Source organism: Myxocyprinus asiaticus, chromosome 21, assembly GCF_019703515.2.
Source record: "Myxocyprinus asiaticus isolate MX2 ecotype Aquarium Trade chromosome 21, UBuf_Myxa_2, whole genome shotgun sequence".
Lineage (NCBI taxonomy): Eukaryota > Metazoa > Chordata > Actinopteri > Cypriniformes > Catostomidae > Myxocyprinus > Myxocyprinus asiaticus.
Genome location: NC_059364.1, coordinates 25,885,685 through 25,902,716, shown reverse-complemented (window position 1 = coordinate 25,902,716; position 17,032 = coordinate 25,885,685). Strand labels below are relative to the sequence as shown.

Sequence of the window (17,032 nt, the reverse complement as noted above, 5' to 3'; positions counted from 1 at the left end):
TAGAAAAAATTCTGTGGAGTTTAGGGACATATTGTCTAATATTCTACATACCAAGTTCCGTGAATCAGCCACAGAAGCATCGTCTGTATATGCTGTAAATTTATGTCTTTATGAAACCCCTTAAACTTCAAGAAGAAATGCTTCAGATGATTTGTAATAAATGAGTTGGAAGGAGGAAAAGAGGGAGAGAGTTATGTCTAGGCCATCTGTGTTTTCAAAGCTGATGTCATATGATCTCCTGTTGATTCTGAGAGAAGATAACAGTATTGGTCAGGATATGTTATCATCAACTTCCTGTTGAGTGCAACGGTAGGTAATGTTTGGGTTTAGGCTATTTATAAATGCTTAACAAATTTGCCACTAACTTAGATTTTAAGGAAAGCACCCTTGAACGGTTAAGTTTATTCAGAATTATTGCAGCCTTCGGGTACATTTTGAGGCCAGTTCCTAATTTCTGCTGATAACTGCACATGATGTGAAATGATCGTGTTCCGTGAAGGGAAGGCCTCACGTGTTCGCACACATTGTTTGAGTGTTTGATGAGCTGAAGGAAGTAACTCCCCCCTTCTCGTTTATCTGTTTTCCAGTCAGTCGTAGTAATTTTCACTTTGTCTCAGTCTATCTCTCTTTTTCATCACCTTGCCTCCTGTTTGCTTTCCGTCCCCTGGACTCTGAAGCGTATAATATGGTTAGTAATGGGCTGTGGTGTCCCTCTTTGCACTGGGCTATCTCTGATCTGTCCAGTTTAGGGACTCATGCAACTTTGCTCGCTCTTATTGAACTAAACTTTCAAGCAGCAATCTGCTGCAAGCTTCAGAGCCATTTCACAATGACAGGCTCCACAGTTTATCAGTTTCAGCTTCAGTTTCATTTCATTTTGTAAAGACCTCCTGATATGGCTGGGATTTATTGTTTTTCACTTATAGTTATTGTTTTGTTTTTATAAATAAATTATTAAAGTGGCCTCAGTGACCGCTGTATGACTGTCCCCTTACAGATCAGTAGTTTGAAATCCTCTCCGTGATGACGGTGACTCTGAACATTGTTTTAATGAGTAGATGTGGCCCAGGTTGCCAAGTAGACACTTGTACCTCTTTTAAGTCCTGCAGGCTTCTCCTCAATACAGGCACTCTTGTCCCATGCAAGTATAGAACTATAGTAGACAGCTCCAAATTTAAAAAAAAAGAAAAGCTGAATTTAGTTTGCAGACATTCTCAGAGGCAAACTCAGTGGCATGACAGGAACTCCCAGAACTTAAGTGTCAAATCATTGATGTCAAATCAATAAAAGGGAACTTGACCGTTGAGACACAGACATATCAGATAGTCCATGGCCACTGGCTCAGAATGTTCTTGTGTGTCTGACGAGCTGCCGTACATACACCCAGAGACCTGCAAGAGCAGTGTTTAACAATGTTTATTTTGGGAATGTCTTTATGAATGCCATTGACGTTTCTAAGGTTATTGGTCACAGATCGTCCCTTTTATTCCCTTCTTCTACGCTTACCGACTAATCCTTTAGTGATTGCCAAAGCATGCAGAGTGGTGCAGTTGGAATGGTTTTTATGTGTTAAATCATCATTTTTATCTTTTCCAATAGGTTTTTTCTGGATTTATCCAAACCAAATCATCCAGCCATCTCCCAAATTTGCATTAACAATTTAATACATTGCTTTTTGGTCATAGATATTGTTAAACTTAGGACTACAGCTGACCTTGCCAAGGCTTCTATTAAAACTTTGTCTGTCAATTTTCCTAAACAACTGTTTCCTAAGACCATGTGCTTTGCTTTGCAAATAAAAAGAGTATCTTTAATGACTTTGATGGATACTGGGAAAGTGCTGTTTAAGTTATCTATTGGGCAGGTTGAATGTTCATGCTTGAGGAAACATTTACATAAAAGCTTTTGTCTTGTGTTTAACCAAGCCAGCATTGCATTGCATGTTTAATCACTTCCCTTATAGTCCTGCTTGCCATGCAAAGGCCATCAGCAGGAGGTTACATAGGGTCATCAGAATGATGGCCTGAAAGATCAATGCTGTTGAGTACTATTACGTTTTACTGTGCAGAGACAGAGGCGTTGACCCAGCTGCAGTCAAACAGATGTTTTCTGATTTTGGGTCTCTAAAATGACTCTATTAAATGGATTCTGTCAGTACTATAGACTTTTAAAGGTGTTCAAAATAAAGCAAACGTAAATTTAATGGAGAGCTCTGTAGTCTGCATAAGATTTCGGATGGAAACATAAGTAGGTCTTATATTGTTTACAGACCTACACTGTAAAAATTAAAAAGATCCCAAGCACCATTTGGGATTCCTCAGATGCCACATCGCAGAACCCTCTGGAGATCCTCCAAACCCTTTCAGTTCTTTGAGAAACTTACTCATAGTTCCTGCAAGAACTCCAAAGAACTCAAAAGACTGTCAATGGTTCCTTTTAGTAACCCCGTCAGCTTCGAAGCACTTGATATTGATATATATATTGAGTTCATAAATAGGACACTAAAGGCTCCTTTAAAAGGTGCCTGGAAGATCTCGTGAGGATTATACCGGTGTCAAATGGTGCCTCAAAAGAGTCTTTTCATTTTTACAGTGTAGCAGAGCTAGCTTTGGAAATTGAAGTTCATTGACAGGGTTTATAACTATTAGAACGATTAAGACATCATTTATGAAGGCAAAGTCAGACAGCAGATTCAGTTGGGTAGTTGAGTCATGTTAAGTGGGACTGACAGCTCTCTCAATAATTCAGCATGCAAGCGTTAGATGTTCAGGACAAGCAGTAGGGCAATGGCACACAAAGTCCCAGCTCATGGCAAGCAGGTGGAGTCAGGTCGGCCCCCGAAGCCTCTCGGGCAGGGCCAGATGGGAGGTGTATATGATTCTGTGTGTGTGTGTGTGTGTGTGTGTGCATGTATGCGAGCTGCCCAGCAGGAAGCTAGCAGGTCTTTGTTCTGCTGACACTTCGCATCATCCTTCACCTGGAGATGCATGCGTTCCTCAGAACGGAAAACTCAAGCTGGAAAACATTCTCATCACTTCTGTACATCTCTCCTTTACTTACACTCAGACTTTACTTTCTGCTACCTATTTCTTCACACTCTTGGCTGAAGCAGACAGGCTTATCAGATCTATGTCATCTGATTGATGAAACAACATAATTCTTCTCTCGTCTGATGGGTCAAGATCGGATTACGAGGTGTCGAGAAAGTTGGACTTAACAGTAGCTCTCGAGTACAGCTAGCATGGACTCTGTCTTTGGCTGTCTTGGATAGAAGTTCTTCATCTCCAAACCGGCTCTACTTCTTAGATGGTCTTGCCCTCCTGTGAGACAGACACTTAAGAAAGGTGGAAAGTCAGCTGCAGTCAGTACAGAGTAGCAAGTGTTTTTTGAGCTTAATGCATTTTTGATGACTAGAGTTACTCAGACGTTTTATAAGCTGTGTTGAAAGGTGTCTGTTGCTTGTTTCAACCTTTTTTCATCCTTCCAGAGTGCGAGACAAATCATGTCTGTGTGCAGGCAGCGTTAAAAATGAGACAAAACTCTAAACCTGTTGCTTTAGTCTAATTTTGCACCTTTTTTTAACAGGTTCTCTGGCATCTGGATATCTTCCGCAGAAGTTTCCGGCAGCTCACTACACATAAGTGCATGGAGGACTCGTGCATCTTCTGTGCTCTGAAGGTAAAGCAGGAGACCTTATTCATAATGCAATATAATCTCCTCTCCATTAAGGCTGCTGTGATTCAGTAGTTTCCCTTTTTTATTTCAGATAAACTGTAATGTGCCTCTGCCAGCTGTATATGCTGTAAGATTCTGAAATGTTATCAAACATATGGGGGGAAATGTTAAATAGTGAATTTTATTGTCCTTTTGTCTGCTTCCAGATGACAAATTGATGATAGACCACTCAACCAACAGTGTATTACATTTTCATGTACTATCAAAAAAAATGGGGAAAAAAAATGGGGGGAAAAAATATATCAGATTTTTGGGTAAAAAAACTAGACATCCTGTGTTTAATAGAGCTGCATGGTAGTCTTGTCCAGATGCCCATCGTATAACTTTTAAAGAGCTTTGTGTGAAAGCAGCTTTTGTCATGCCAATCTTTTTCCCGTCCTGTTTCTTTTCTGTCCCTCCCTCCCCTCTGTCTGTGTTCCCTCTCATTTTATATTAGATTCCATCTAATGTTCTGGAGTGCCATTGGCGCTTTCCATCAAAAGTTCAATAACTCAGCTGGAATTAAGAGAGCTCTCCCCTGAGCCCTGGGCCAGTGCAGTTGGGGGCTGCCTGTCTGCTCTTACACTTTGCACTGGGACAATATTCCTGTCCGCTCTCTCATATGATTCAGGCCCTGTCTGTATTTTCTTTCAGATGGCTTCATGATCATTGATAGAACTGCAGTCTCTGTTTCTTTTTTCTTTTCTTTTTTTCTTCTTTTTTTGGAAATTTCAACTTTCTAAGCAAAGTTGAAGCTGTAACGACTCTGTTTACTGGATAGTCTTGCAGAAAAGCATTTCTTACAGGATGGGAAAGAGTGTCCACACATAGCAAGAGAAGCTTCATTATGCTGGGTTTAAATGGGACTCGAGAGAAGAAAGTCTTGTTCTGCCAGAAATGAAAAGTCTGTCTTCATTTTAGATGTAGACCAATATATCGGTTTTACTCAAAAATCTGTGCCGATAGTTGCCAATATTTTTTTATTTCTCAGTGGCTTGTTTCTACAGTATAAAAGCAGCCTCTATAGTAAAATAAAAACAGTCACATGGGGATTTGCTGTGTCTAAATCTTTCATCACTGACAATATTCAGACATATTTATCCTCACTTCAATGCATATTTTGTTATTTTGATTAGATAATCAAATGTTCTAAATTGAAGCGAGGGCATACAAAAAAAATGCGACTGTGTGGAAATGCCCTGTCAGCACAAATGTTGTATCTCCAACTTCATATCTTCTGAATAATAATAACCTTGTGAATAATAATGAACCTTATTACTCATTAAACCTAAATCTGGTGAAATTTGTAGGCCTATATACAAAACCCTTCATCTGGTGAATATAAAGGCATTAAAAGACTTAATTACTTAAATGCTTAAATATAGAGCATTGTAACGGAGCCAAGTCTCCGTCATTGCAAAATAAGTGTCCCTGGTGTGTTTTGGGCTTGTTAAAAATCCCAAGTTATGCACCAAATTTTCATATTTTGTGGTTATTATTGGGAATTTTGGTTAAATATTAAACTTCTTGTGGATTCTTGTAGCCTCTATGTCTGTTTTCCCAACACCTTAGTTATCGGTATCGGCAAAATCAATTATCAGTCGACCTCTACCTCATATCATTCCAATTCCACAAGATTTTCTTTTCTTCCATGAAGTTGGCTACAGTGGAGGGTAAGCCGTGGTGTTGATGTTCTCTTTGATTATCACTTACCTTTTTTGTTGACTAATGAGAGTTGTTTATGTGTGTGTGGGTACTAATTAACATTAAATACTTTTGTTGATGTTTTGGGTTGACTTATGTGACATTCTGTATTCTGTTTAAAACTATTTTAAACAGCATTTTATCAATTCTTTTATAATTGTTTACATACTTTTTTGGTCACTTTTATGACCTTATATTAATTGAGACTGAGAGACTAAAGGGAATATTTCTGCTTTTAAAAAGGACCATTTGAAATGAGAGAATTTTTAATAAACCTAAAAGAAATGGTTGAAACTTATAAGACCTGAGATATACACTGTCCCTTATACCTTTCTCTTTATTTTAACCAAAAAATAAAGTCAATGCACATATTGTGCATCATCTACCATGTGTTTGTGTGTTTTCAGAGCATCTTTGCGCAGTTCCAGTTCAGCAGTGAGAAGGTGCTGCCCTCTGATGCTCTCCGCTGTGCTCTAGCCAAAACCTTCCAGGACGAGCAGCGATTCCAGCTCGGCATTATGGACGATGCGGCCGAGTGCTTCGTAAGGGCTCTTAACTCTTCTTCCCTCTGTCGCCCTCCCCTTCAGAGTATCCTTTTCCTCCCACTCCCCTCCATTTCCTTGTTCTCTCCATTCTCTTTACGATGCCATCACATGTCAAATTATCCTCTACTCTACTGAAGAGGTAGATTGTTGTGAGGAAATACACACAGTCTACATTGTTAGCATATGCTGCCTGACATTTGTTAGTGCCCTTGGTCCATCAGGGCAGGCAGAAGGAAGAAAGGAAAGGGTTTGATTTTGATTTTGATTTTGATTTTTTGGCTCTATATCTCTCTCTAGTCATCTGTATCTGTCATTCCCTCTCCTTGTTGGTTATATACTTCACTGTCTCCTTTCTTGTCAGTTTTTCCACTGAAAGTAAACCTCCCTGTTTGATCACAAAGACACTCGTTCAGTTTATAGAGTGATTACTCTCCTCCTGTTGACTCACTTTAAAGTTACTAGCATCATAACATTCAAGATGAAAAATGACGCTCTGTCTCTGCTTCTTTCTACTGCTGGGATTGCAACATTGTACAAAATGCTGACCAATAAGAACTGCAACCACAATGTGCAAATGTTATTTTATTTCGCCCTTAACCACTATTGTTGTCTGACCATTATGCAAGACTGGAGACACTGGTGAAGGGCAGATGCTTAGTAAATGTTCAATATGTCCCTGTGGAACATGAGCCGCCCCCAACCTAAAATTTTGCAGAGCATGCTGTTATCCACAGACTTAGTACACACACACTGGACAGCAAGAATCAATTAACATGAGACATACAGGACAGGCACATTCTGTTGCTCTCACATTCTTTTCCTCAGTGGGATTTTACTTCAAGTTCATTGGGATTACAGCACACTAAGTGTTAATAATTGAGCATTAACTGTGGTTGTTTTTTTCTCCGTCTCTCGCAGGAGAATATTCTCATGAGAATCCACTTTCATATCTCTGACGAGACCAAGGAGGACATCTGCACAGCCAAACACTGCATCCCACACCAGAAGTTTGCCATGACACTCTTTGAGCAGGTGAATCCTCTTAATTAACAAGTGCTTTCTCTGCTTGAGCAGTCTTTTCTTTTGAAGACAACATGAAATGCATTTGCAAATCATTAACTCCAATAATGGAAAATATTTTCAGGTGAAACAAAATTCATCTAATAGTGATTTTATACATCAAAATTTGATTGGAGCATGAAAAAAAGGGCCATGATATTATTGGTTACTATTATTTTCCTTGCCCTAACAGCCTTTATTTTGTCAGCAGAGGTGGGGAAAGTTATTGTTTTGTTTTGTTTTGATGAGTTTTTTTCATGAAAAATATGTTGTGCTGACAGTCGATTAATGTTTTTTAAAATCACAATTAATTGCATAACTTTTTTGTAGATAATCGTGATTAATCGCAGATTTTTAAATTGCTTAAATTTGGCACTATATATACTTATTTTTGTTGTTGTTGTCAAAATGCAATTATTTCCATCTTGGCAAAAAAACAACAAAAAAACAATATGTAACATTATAATGCTTTATTAACATTTTCAAACAAAGTCTTCCAAAATAAATGCACTAAAAAAGCACCAATTCGAGTAATATTAAAAGTTTCCCAAAGTCTAAGTGGGAGTTTGACTAATTGAAAGAACTAGTTTCCCCATAGGTTGCATATTCATTGCAGTGGGCAGTAAGTCTCCTAAAATCTCATCCTCCACAATATTAATCTGCCGGTAAACTGTGGCTATCCACTTTGTTACAGCAATCGTGAAGCTGCGGTCATGATTCACATCAGGGTGTCAGCGCCACTTGAACTTACCATGAAAAGTGCTTCCAGACAAAAATGTCTCTTTCAGCGTTTTGGTGATAGTTAAGACATGACTTGCTTCTGTGGTAATTAAAATGTGCCTTACAAGTCACATCTGGGCTTGTTTTGTACATCATACAGTGCTAAGAGCTCCTTTCTCCATCATTTTATCACTGATGTGGAAGCGCTGTCAGAGATTCTTTTATTTACTGAGATAACAACCTCCGTGGCTCTATCATAGGAGATTATTATGACAGTACCGCACATAGAATGTCAATGGGATCACCGCATTATGCTGTTTTATGCTAAGCTTGTAGGGTCATCTTGGTTGAAGGGCTCTGGCGCTGTGTCTGTTTGTGAAGTGTGCATCAGTGTAATGAATCCGGCGGACACATTACAAAGGTTCTGCCATTCACACAAGTGTTTATGCTGTATTAATGGTAAATGCATTAATCGTGATTAAGAAAAATGTACGCGTTATACTTTTAAAATTAATTGCATGCGTTAACGTGTTATTTCTGACAGCTCCGATTTAGTTTTTGCATTATAATAGCATGCAATGATGAATTATACAACATAAGACACAGGGCATTTATTAAGAAAGTAAATACAGGATTCCCACAGTCATGGAAAACCTGGAAATATCAGGGAATTTTAAAATTGTGATTCCCAGGCCTGGAAAAGTCATAGAAAGGAATACAATCTAAAAGTAATGCAAAAGTCTTACATGAAAATTTCTATTGTAAATATAATTTTTTTCTAGTTGATTGTCAGCTCTAAAATATTGCATCTTCTGGAATAGAAATAGCTCCTCATGACTGTGATCTCTATAAGATAATAAAAAATATATATATTATAGATATTCAGAAATCATGAACCACATGAAAAGTCATAGAAATTAATTGGTCAGATGTGCGAGAACCTCTGCAAATAGTATTCATTTTGATTTCATGTAGTTGTTTAAAGTTTTGTTTGAGCTAGTTTTCAATATTATCACTCCATTCAAATAATGATTATTTAACCATATTTCTTTCTTTCTCATTTAGTGTGTGTGCAGCAACTGTGGAGCCTCTTCGGACCCCTTGCCATTCATTCAGATGGTCCACTACATTTCCACCACTTCTCTGTGGTGAGCACAACACCTCTGCAGCACACACACATACACACTTTGAGTGATACAGGCATGCATGTTAAAGAATGAGGTCACTTTGAAAGCTGAGCGCAAAAAGGGCCACACTGTGCACAGAACTGAAAACATCATGTCCTGCACTCTTCTCCAGCTGAGCAAATTATTTCTCTGCCACATAAAACAGTGAAACCCATCAGAACAGAAGAGATTCCCTCAATGGCCAAGAGCACATGGCAACCGCCAGCTTAAATATTACTCTAGGTCTCCTGGACACCAAGGCCACTGCTCTTCATCACAGGTGATGAGCTGTCAGACACAAAGCTGAGCCTCAGAGCAGAGCAACGTCTGCTTTTAGAGCTGCACAGTTGCAGATGCCCTCTTGATCGCTTTATCAGTCTGCTGCACTGGCAGGCTGAATGCATGGTGCCGGGTACAAGCACTTTTGAGAACAACAGCAATGAAAGAGCTTCATAAATATTCCAGTATATGGCTCGGTGATTAAGGAGGCTTTTTATGATAATAGTCGACATTGTAGTAGGTAATCGCTTTCTTCTGCTCAAAGCCATTGACTCCTTGTGTCATTGACGTGTGTTGTTAGGTATGATGTGGAGTGGAAAATGACCAAATATGATAAAAGCAATATAATAAAAGTTCAGTAATGATCAGTAAGTAAATACATTTATTGAAGGAATATTCCGGGTTTAATACAAGTTAAGCTCAATCGACAGCATTTGTGGCATAATGTTGATTACCACAAAAATTAATTTCAACTTGTCTCTACTTTTCTTTCAAACAAAAGCAAAAATCTGAGTTCCAGTGAGGCACTTACAATGGAAGTGAATGGGGGCCAATCTGTAAACTTTAAAATACTCACTGTTTCAAAAGTATAGCCACAATACATAAACAGTATGCATGTTAACATGATTTTAGTGTGATAAAATCACTTACTAACCTTTTCTGTGTAATGTAACATTTTACAACTTTGTTGCTATGACGACATAACGCTGTGAACCCTAAAACTTCTGTAAAAACTTTAACTTTACAGCTCAAATAATACACAAGTTTAACTGCTTTTTATAAAATTATTTGCTTCACATTTCTGCCTTTTTTAAAGCCTCCAAAAATTAGCCCCATTCACTTCCATTGTAAGTGCCTCACTGTAACCTCGATTTTTGCTTTTTTTTTTCTTCTTTTTTTTTTTTTTAAGAAAAGGAGGGACGAGTTTTTGTGGTAATCAACATTGTTACAAGTGGTGTCGATTGAGCTTAACTTGTATTGAACCTGGAATATTCCTGGAGTGTGTCTAGGTAGCATTGTGACACTGGCATGGCTGTCTCCCTGAGAGCTGGCTAAACTGAGATGTTGCTCTGAGCTCAGTGTTGCAGTGTCTTTGAGGTGCAGTGCCCTCCGCTGCAAGAATGAGATTAAACTGGTCCAGACGGTGACCTCATGAACACACTTTTGAATAGACGATACACATTATACACAAACACACCCAAACATTTGACTCACTTCCACTTAATCCAAATGTTTATGTCATATATGTCATATAGTATGTTATAAATGTTCTAATGTGCAATTATAACATATAAATGAGTGTGTGTGTGTGTGTGTGTGTGTGTGTATGTTTAATATTACATTTCACACACAATTGCAGATATGTAAAATGTTTCTGAGAGATGCATTTGAATGCTTGTGTCGTCTTAACATATAATATGTGTTGTTGGTTACACTACAGTAACCAGGCAGTGCGGATGCTGGAATGCCGGGAGAAGCCCACTCCCGACATGTTCGGAGAGCTGCTAAGGAACGCCAGCACAGTTGGAGACCTGCGCAACTGCCCGGTTAGTATTACCACATGCTCAGCTCCATTAAATCAAGCTAATTAGGCATAATGAAGTGTGTGTGTGTGTGTGTGTGTGTGTGTGTGTGTGTGTATGTCACTTGTCTGGGTTTGAATAGGAATTTAGCCATTGAGTAATCACTGAGCCAAAACAGGAAGCTAACATTGGAATGCTAATTTGTCTCATGGCCTTGACTTTTTACATAAAACACATATTTGTTTTCATGTCAGATCAGTGGAAATCTTTAGACAGGGTAAATCTTATCAAAAGTTAAAAAAAATAAATAAATCTGTCATTATTTACTATATAACAAAAAGAGATGTTTGGCAGAATGTTGCTTCAGTCACCATTCACTTTCATTGTATGGGGAAAAAAGATTAAATGAAAGTGAATGGTGGCTGAGGGTAAAATTCTGCTTTTCATCTCCTTTTGTGTTCCACAGAAGGAAGCTGACAGAATTGTAACAACATGAGGGTAAATGGCGACAGTATTTTTATTTTGGGGTGAACTATCCCTTTAAGATATGCATATTACAATGAATCAATATACATTATTATGAGATATTTTTCCTGCACTGTCTGTTCACGAGTATCCATACAATTAAATGTTTTGAGATTTGGCACAAAATAATGTTTTTGAGTGCTAAAGTGTTCTTGCTGCTTTATTTATGATAGACACATTGTCTTGACCCTGTGCTGCAGCCATGCTTCACATTCAGTCATACACATACACAAACAGAATACGGCAGTGCATATATGCTTTGTTGAATATGTTAGGATGACTGTATGGGAAAAGTTTGGCTAGTGGTAATTTCATTAAGCACCAGAATTAGATTTTTTTTTTTTTTCTCTCTTTCTTTCGTCTACAGGGTAACTGTGGAGAGAAGCTCCGAATTCGACGTGTTCTGATGAACTCCCCAGAGATCATCACCATCGGCCTGGTGTGGGACTCAGACCACTCTGACCTGGCTGAAGATGTTATCCACAGCCTGGGCACCGTCCTGCGGCTTGGAGATGTAAGATATGCTATCTACCAGTAGTCAGAATCCCCAAAACTACGCTCTCAAATCTTAAATAGATGGATAGATAAAGCCCCACTGGTGCAAGGTGCAGCGCTTTATGCCTGACAAGGCCCAAACACTAACTATATTGAGTTGTTCAGGTTGTAGTCCTACATCCTGGCAGACAATTTGCATTTGCAAGCTGTGGGTTCCCTCGGGAATTTCCATTGGGTTTGCATAATGTCAGTTTAGGATAAGGTCTGTGGTTAAAATATGTGGAAGAGACATTAAATTTTTTTTATACACATAGACATTACCCAAATGCTGCTATGTTTTTTTAATTTGTTTTTATCATTTGTTGCAAACACATTGCTGTCAGCATAGATGAACAAACTCACAGTTTGAGAGCATCTTTGATTGGCGGAAATGGGAGCTTTTTGCTGTTATAAATGGTGATGAATGCAGTGGGGCTCAAAGCAGCAGTGCTAATTTTAATGCACATTTTCAGATTACAGGCAGAACGAGTAAAATAAGCTTGATGAATCAAAAACTGGCACACATAACAAGGATGTTCTGCCATTAAGTTCAGCCTCACTAAGGACATGTAGTGGGTGCACCTTTCAGTGTGGCATGTAAACAGTTTTAAACTGGCCTAAACAAATGACAGAAATACACCTAGAATTCATGAGTGGTAATTCAGTAATCTCTGTCGCAGCTGTTTTTAATCCATTTGAAAGAGCTCACGGTCAATCAAAATCTCTTGCCGGAGAAGTTCCTAAACTTTTACTTTGTCTTTGTAAAGGTGTGATTGTGTACATTTACTGTCATGTGTGTGAATGTGTATGTATTTATGAGTGAAAAATGACTTCTCCTCCTGTTTCACCCTTAGCTGTTCTACCGAGTTACAGAGGACAAAGCCAAACAGGCGGAGCTCTACTTGGTGGGTGTGGTCTGTTACTATGGCAAACACTACTCCACTTTTTTCTTCCAAACCAAAATCCGCAAATGGATTTACTTCGATGACGCTCATGTGAAAGAGGTAACCATCTGATCAGCACCGTCTTTGTAAAACCAGTGAGGGTGAAAGACACAAGCTAAACTGATGCCCTTAGCATGCCGGTTTGCTGGGGTTTTACATAGAACTTTATTTATACATGCCCTGTTGTAATGTTCCTTGCTTGATCTGTCCACAGAGAGTTTGTGTTGAATTATTAGCTGGAATAGACTGATGTTTTGGCTCGTTATTTGTGGTTTTGGGGTGGATGTATGCAGAGGTTGCGCTAGAAAACATATTTATCCATCCATCACGTTGTAAAATCAGTGGATTCTGACCACATTCAAAGAAGGGGTAAATGCACATGCATTTTCATTATCCGGATTTTGCGATAGTCATCCATTGTTAAAGCGCTGTGTTGCTGGTTCTTGCCTTTTTCTGTTAATTTCGCAATGTGAAAAACAAAACAGACACTGCCGTCCTGCAATCATGTTACACGAACAATGAACAAAATCCCATTAATTATTCCATTGGAATGCAATTGGAATATCACGCCTTTCTCCTCAAATCCCACTTGCTCTCGTCTCTCTTCTGTTTTCTAATAACTGACACTCACGTGAAACTCATACATTTCAGATGAGAAGCAAATGCAATGTGCCAAATGTGAGATTAATATTATTAGATTTGCTTCGGCGACGTGAAATTTAGCTTTGGTGGCCACCAAAAAACATTGAATGAAAAACCTGGACTGTTAAAGTGATAGAAAGCATTTGAATTATCCATCAGTGTTTTTAAAATTCGCTAAAAGACGGATATTTTTAGTTACCACTGGCTCTAATGTTATATGCAAGTAGTGTTTTCCATTTTGCGCGGGTAACTTGATCAGATCACTATCCGATCACAGTGGAGACACATTTGACTGCAAGGTATAAATGCAGTCCAGCTGAAGAATATCCATATACTATCCGGATATGAAACGCATGTTAATGCAAGGTGTAAATGGGGCCTTAGAAACGTGTCCATTCGGGGGTCAGGTAAACCCATAACTAGGTTTTTAGGGCTTTTCTATGACCAGTTAGTCGACTAGTCATTCAGGCAACCCACCAACAAGTCGATTTTGAAAATATGCAATTATGCACAAGTTTATTCTCGTGTTTATGTTACTCTAGGTGGTGTTGTTCCATGCTGAATTGCAAACCTGGACGTGCAGGTTTTTAGCTGCATAATAGCAATGCAGGACCATGGATCCTGGACAGTTGCATACAAAACTGCTTTTTCTGTGTGTCTGTAGAGTCTGGCAAGCCTACACTGACCAAAAAATGAGCTGCACAGAATGCTTACAAAAGCCCACTGAAAACAAGGATATCCCACTATTGTTTACAACCCCAGCTGGACAGTGGCAGGGTGTGGCCTACATAGAGACACAGCAAAAACCGCCATGATAGCCCACTGCAAACTATCACGCACACGCACTAAAGCTAATTCTACCTCTCACACATTTACACATTCGTGCATGCTTGTCTGTTACCATTCGGACATCCTGTATCTGATTATGGATGGAGTGTAGAAAAAGTCGTCGGTTTGGGAAATCTGAGTCAGGGTAAGATCGGTTTGAAAATGTAGGAAAAGGGTTGGTTTCACTCACAACTTGCTATTCAGGGTATCCAGAACATTTCAACTTTTCAACATTTCAAATTGCTGCTTGTGATGAGTTTTACAGATGTAGACAGTAACTTATGGTTTTTGATTACTGCTCGTTCAAAATGTTTATAATATGCTGTTAAAAAGTGCTGTTCTCTCTCTCTCCTCTTTGCTCTTATTTTCTCTCACAGATTGGGCCTAAGTGGAAGGATGTGGTGTCCCGTTGTATAAAGGGGCATTACCAGCCGCTACTGCTGCTTTATGCTGACCCCCGAGGGACGCCGGTCTCAGCTCAGGATCTGGCTTCACGCCTAGACTTACACCACTATACTAAAGCATACTATGACAGCGAAGATTCAGGTACTTTTGTGCCAGCATAAGGGCTTTTTATTTGTGGAACACATTTCTTTGGTACGATTTAAGGAGGCAGTTGTTCTAAATCAATTGTTAAATTCATAACAACAGCAGTAAAATATGAATAATTATAATGAGATCCCATTATTGACTTTATTAACAAATCATTAAGGCTAAAGAAAGCTTCGCCATTAAAATTGCTTATACTTGGGGTTAGGGAAAAATACCTAGGGTTCCCACACATACTGGAAAACCTGGCAAACTTGGAATTTTGCAATGCAGTTTTCCAGTCATGGAAAATAAGAAAAATACCTAATTGTCCTGGAAAATAATGATTTGTCCTGGAAAATATTTTAGTATAGTAACATTTTTGATTGTGTCGCCAACAAGGTTTTTGCTACATGTACCATAGTAATGATCAGGATTTGATACACATTTTTTTTATCGTTTTTGTGTATTTGCCGGCGGCTGCGCATTGTGAATCAACATCAATAGTTGGCTCTTATGAAAGAAGCCCTTTCATATACATTCTGTACTCATCTGTTGTCATCTCTGCTTTACTCCAACAAAATAGTTTAATGAACTTTACATTTATATAGTGCTTTTCTGACACTACACTCAAAGTGCTTTACACAGTGAACAGGGGACTCTCCTCAACCATCACCAGTGTGCAGCATCCACCTGGATGATGCGACGGCAGCCATAGTGCGCAAGTACGCTCACCACACACCAGCTTTTGGTGGAGAGGAAAGAGATTAGAGCCATAGAGCCAATTAATGGATTGGATAATTAGGATGCCATGATTGATAAGGGCCAGTGGGGGTGAATTTGGCCAGGACACCGGGGTTACACCCCTACTCTTTTTCGAGAAGTGTCCTGGGATTTTTAATGACAACAGAGAGTCAGGACCTCGGTTTAACATCTCATCCAAAGGACGGTTTAAGTATTGATACAATGCAAAATATGATTTTTATTTATTTTTTTCATTCCAATATTGTTGTTGTGTTAACTACAAAACATTTCAATTGTAAACTTGAGACAATGACAACAACAAATGACAATTTTTTTTATAAATGAATTCACACCCCGTAGTGGTAGTAGCATGGTGATGCGGCCTTTACACCTCGGGATGTAAATATATATATATATTTTTTAAAATGATCTGAGTCTGCTTATACCGCAATGGTAAAACATGGTCGAAATCAATTATCCAGTCATAAAAATTGCAAAAAAAAATGAAATGTCACGGATTTTCATATAGATGAAAATGCATTTTTGAATGCAAAATTAATCAAATTAAAATCACGATATGTCCTAGTGTGATTATTAAACTGCGAAAGGCTGTGATTTCATTGAATATATATAATCTGCATGTGCTGCGCCCTTCAAAATGTGTGTAGCTAGCCGCTCACACTGAAAACACCATATCATGATCATCACGCACGCTCGTGTGTGTGTGTGTGTGTGTAGTAGATAACAGAGCATAGCACTCTGAAACATGCAGCACATACAGTAATGTTTACTGTAATTTAATAAAAATGATAATAATGTATTAAATGAGTATCTCACTCGTACACTAATTAATACACGATTCATTTGATAAGACAATAAAATTGTATTAAATTGTCGAATACGGAGCTCAGAAAAAATCCAATAACAACCATCCAATAACCACAATATACATCATGATCTTTTGTGTGTTTTTGCTTCAAAAGTCAAAATCGGGTGTAAATATTACACCCGATTGGCACATAAAATGTTCTGGAAATGCGCCTTGAAAAGAGTGGGAATCCTGATACCCTTAAGTATTAAATTTCAACGGAGAACTTGTCGTGCACTGTTACAGACAAGAATGATACCTCAATTTTTGCGGCTTGTTGACAAGAGGGGAGCTAAGTGAATGAACTCAAGATTTTTGCCTGGCAGACGACAAAATAGCTGACAAATCTCATAGATTCTTATTTCATAGACTTGGGGGTGGGCCAGCAACCACCCAAAATACCCTAGCAACCACCTAGCAATGCTCTAGCACCACAAAGAACACCCCAGCAACCGCCCACAACACCCTAGCATTATGGCGGTGAGTTCTGCATGGGCAAGCACCACTCACATTTTTTGCTTAAATTGTAAAAATCTAGGGCTCCACTTTCGTGACGGTGCTTGGTACAGCACTACGCACAACAACCGTGCAATAAGTCTTATCCAGTTTTCATGAGAAGGCTAATTCTATTTGTCCCAGCGCAAAGTGAAAGTGGGCATAGGTGGGAATGTTTGCGCTGTCTGTGGGTGTATGCGTGCAACTGTGGGTG

General features: G+C 38.8%; 1 protein-coding gene across 5 annotated transcripts in view; it reads left to right on the top strand.

Annotated features, from left to right (window-relative positions):
* The window catches only part of LOC127412489 (inactive ubiquitin carboxyl-terminal hydrolase 54-like), an 80,173-nt gene that overhangs the window by 47,750 nt on the left and 15,391 nt on the right, over positions 1-17,032 (top strand). For all 5 annotated transcript variants that reach the window (XM_051648892.1, XM_051648893.1, XM_051648891.1 and 2 more), the window contains exons 3-10: positions 3,586-3,678; positions 5,826-5,960; positions 6,882-6,995; positions 8,808-8,890; positions 10,629-10,734; positions 11,603-11,749; positions 12,624-12,773; positions 14,561-14,729. In XM_051648892.1, coding sequence (XP_051504852.1) covers positions 3,586-3,678; positions 5,826-5,960; positions 6,882-6,995; positions 8,808-8,890; positions 10,629-10,734; positions 11,603-11,749; positions 12,624-12,773; positions 14,561-14,729 — 997 coding nt within the window. The remainder of the gene's footprint in view (positions 1-3,585; positions 3,679-5,825; positions 5,961-6,881; positions 6,996-8,807; positions 8,891-10,628; positions 10,735-11,602; positions 11,750-12,623; positions 12,774-14,560; positions 14,730-17,032) is intronic.